This window comes from Drosophila sechellia, chromosome 3L (genome assembly GCF_004382195.2).
Source record: "Drosophila sechellia strain sech25 chromosome 3L, ASM438219v1, whole genome shotgun sequence".
NCBI classification, from domain to species: domain Eukaryota; kingdom Metazoa; phylum Arthropoda; class Insecta; order Diptera; family Drosophilidae; genus Drosophila; species Drosophila sechellia.
Window position 1 is genome coordinate 10,985,966 of NC_045951.1, and position 3,722 is coordinate 10,989,687.

The following is a 3,722-nucleotide window of genomic DNA, read 5'->3' on the forward strand; positions in this document are numbered from 1 at the left end:
TATTTAACTTCGTGCGTTACAAACAACTGAAAACTAAAAGGAAATGCGCACAGACAGCGCTTTTATTAAATATTTAATGGAAGTAACGTTGGGCACAAAGAAAAAACTTTGATTTAATATTCCTCATAGGGATTTTCCTGCGACTTGATGGGTTTTTCTCTCGAGATTTACTTTTTGGTTGCCGAAGCGGCGAGCGCTGTAAAATTTGCATTCGCATGCTTCCGTGGAAAAGGCGAAAAGGAAATTCTGAAGATACATTCGTATCTTGTAGCTGGTATCTCTCGTATCGTTTCGTATCTTTTTTTGCGGCCTGGCAACAGCCGCTATTTGCAGCATTTTGCAACTTGCAACTGAGTTTTCGTTTTCGGAGTGGAAAATTTTTTTTTTTTAGCCTGCCAGTAATGCCGGGGTGGATTTTTGTTGTTGCCTCTTTTTCAATTCACTTCGTTCCATTGCATTTGTAGTTGTTGTTGTTGCTTTATTCGTTTCCTTGCGGGAGAACATTTCCAATTTTCATCCTTTTCGTGGTTTTCTCTCAATTTCGGGGTTTTGTTTTCCTCTTTTCGAGTCACGTACGCCGTTCGGTATATGCCTCTCTCTCGCGCTCTTGCGCTCTCGTGCTCTTTCGCCGGCTTGAGCGCGCATGAGCGAGACGGCGGACGCAGAGATGAGTGAAACAGCTGTAGCGGCGATGAGTATAAAAGGCGGCGCACCGGCGAGAAATTCATAGTAGCTTCGAAAAAAACACTGAACACAGTACACAAGAAAACAGACTCTCGCAGCCAGAAAATCAAATGAAGCAGCAGCAGCAAAAACGTGCATAGCCAGACATTTTCCACTGCTAAAATTTTACAAATCCAAAAAGTTCAATCATTCAACACAGTTTCACGAAGAATTCTATGCTACTGACGTTATATTTTTAAACTAAACTAAACATTTAAATTTGCCATCAAACAAATGCAACGGACCAACGCCATTTAAGTGATACAACAAAACAAATAAAAGTTTAAACAACATAAGTGCTGTGATTTCCACTACAAAACAACAACCAACCAACCAACCAACCAACAACAACAACAACAAATGTTAATTTAAACTGCAACCAGAACGTAAAGAGGAAGAATTAAAGCAATCAGCAAGAAAACAAACAGCAAATTGTGATAAATTAAATAAGCTTAATTAAATTGTAAAAGTGATATACAAAGAAGGCGACAAAAGCCGTCGGAAAATTGCGAGCGAGCGAGCGAACGAACGACTTTAGATTCGATTCGACTTTCACACAGAAAAACCGATGAAAATGGATGTTATTGCTCGGGAACAAATCATCTACGGTAGCCTGCAGGGATCAAACAAAAATAAAGGTAAGTGTACCGAAAATTCGGCGAGAAATACGTGTCTGTAGGGAAGAATCGGGAAGGTTCCAGAAAGATTTTAAAACTTAAAACATGTGGTTCGCAAAATGCAGTATATCAAATTTTGTGTATCAAGCGTACATATTTTTAAATGTTTTTTGAATATTTAAACTGTTCTTGAACTTGTGTATAATATTAATAAAATAAAAGATGAACAACAACTGCTTTGCAAAGCTCCTTGAAATTTCATCAGCAATTAACTTTGTAATTTACATTTACACAAAAAAATGCATAAAAAATCAATTTGCAATTACAAAAGGGAAAAATGACATAAAAAATCATGTTAAATTGTTCGTCACGTACGCAAATTGCAGCAGCAAAAAAACAAAAAAAAAAAACTCCCAGCAGCAATAAAAAAAATGATTTTTCGCTTTCTTTTCGCCTCTCCGGCCCTCCGTCTTTTCAACGTTGCTTTTGCCTTTGCTTCACATTTGCGTGCTGCGCTTTGAACTCTCGTTCGCTGTTGCCAAGCGTCTGTTTCCTCATTGCCTAGTTGTTTGTTTTTGACTTCCGTTTCGTTATTCCTCATTTTTGCCAGATGTAGCAATATAATATTAGAGTCACATTCGTCACTACATTTTTGCACTCCACGCAACTGAATTAACTGTGCAGTAACAGAGAGTTAGGAAACATTCTACCTCGTTTTATTACCAAAACCTTTTACTTATCAAACATTTTCCTCTATTTCAATCATTCCAGATTGGACCAGCAGACTGCCACCGCCGTCGGCATACACTCTGGACCTGATGTCCAAGAAGGCCAAGACGACAACCGGGGGCAGCAGCAATGGCAGCAATGCTACCGCCACATCCACAACCACATCCACATCCAGCAGTATTAAGCACAAGCAGCCGGCGGGCAGCAGCAACAACAATGTTGGCCAAAGTCAGAGCAAGAAGACAAAGCCCAGCGGCAGCTACAATAGCAATAGCAACTACTACTACTGCGCTGCTGACGAGGAGGAGGGCGGTAGCAATGACTACGCACTGAGCAACTACGATAAGAAGGCCGTCGAGGAGCTGTCCCTGCGACTGCTCGACGAACTGAGGGCGGCCAAGTCGCGTCATTTGACCTGTACGGAAGTGTCGCTACCCTGTGATCTCACGCCGAGCGTGGCCCGGGAAATAATCCGCGTGTCGGAGAAGGAGCCCCGCGGCATACGCGGCTGCACCATCTACATTGAGTTCGAGGATGAGCCGAAGAATTCGCGTCGCATTGCCTCGATCAAGGTCGATCCGGATACGGTGTCCACATTCGAAGTGTATCTGACCCTCAGGCAGGATCATCGCGGCTGGACGTCGCTGCTGCCGCAGTTCATGAAGAGTTTGGCCCGCACGATCACCATCAGTCCGGAGTATACGATCACCAAGAATAAGCTGTACTCCGCCGATGGCTTGGGCGCACGCAGGAGCTATAGCTTCGGCAGCCACGCCCACAGCCCGAGTGCGGCCATCGCCACGCCCACCAACTAATGGTGATCAGCTTGATCTGTCAGATATGCATATGTTCGTATATGTGTCTGCGCGTAACAAAAAAAAAAAAAAAAACACCACCCCTGTGATGATCGAGAGCAGTAGTTTGTTGCAGTTGAAGTGCAACAACGAAGCAAGTATTCGAAGCCACCCCACCTACACCACACACACACACACACACCTTTAATACACACACACACACATACATACACACATACACATTAGGGTACGCCAACCACACTCTCATACTAATACTATATATGGGACCGTAAGGCCCGATTTTTGTAATTGTGACTCTCACCACCATTTTACTTAGATGCGTAGTGCTATAACAAATAACTAGAGTTTTAAGTTGTTTCTCCTTTTTCAAAAACGCAAAAGCAAGAAAAACAAAACCAGGCGGCAAGAGCGGAAGAAAAGTAAAGAAAAAACCAACATGAAATTCAAAGACGGCAGCCCCACGAATCAATCCCCAGAATCATATTTCTGGGGCATTCGCTTTGGGGCTCGCCGGTCGACAACTCATGAATATGTGATACTGTTTAAGATGCTAAGAGTTTTTTGCCGGATGCACCAAAGTCCGGCAAAAGACGTTGATAAAATTACACATAATACACCACAAGAAAATACACACACACACAAACACCCCATACACAACAAAAACCACAATACAAAAGAACAGATTTTTTTAAAAAATTGTATGCTATATAGTAATAAACAAAGAACAACAAAACAAACAAACTTGATCTTGGTAAATTTAAAATTTAACTTTAAAACTGAGAGAGATGAGGGCCTCGAACTGTGAAAGAGGTAGATGAACACACGCTCCAATTTTAGT

General features: G+C 42.1%; 1 protein-coding gene across 1 annotated transcript; it reads left to right on the top strand.

The window, feature by feature from the left end:
- Window positions 1–729: 729 nt before the first annotated feature.
- Window positions 730–3,489, top strand: LOC6605253 (protein scylla). The gene is made up of 2 exons (XM_002030055.2): window positions 730–1,361; window positions 2,112–3,489. The coding sequence occupies exons 1-2, from the start codon at window positions 1,292–1,294 to the stop codon at window positions 2,882–2,884; spliced, it is 843 nt and encodes a 280-aa protein (XP_002030091.2). The 5' UTR covers window positions 730–1,291; the 3' UTR covers window positions 2,885–3,489.
- Window positions 3,490–3,722: the final 233 nt, after the last annotated feature.

What these genes read in the sequence shown, in the direction of transcription:
- LOC6605253 (XM_002030055.2), top strand. Translation starts at nt 1,292, where the DNA reads ATGAAAATGGATGTTATTGCTCGGGAACAAATCATCTACGGTAGCCTG. An exon ending in GGGATCAAACAAAAATAAAG is followed by an intron (nt 1,362 to 2,111) that starts GTAAGTGTACCG and finishes CAATCATTCCAG; the next exon opens with ATTGGACCAGCAGACTGCCA.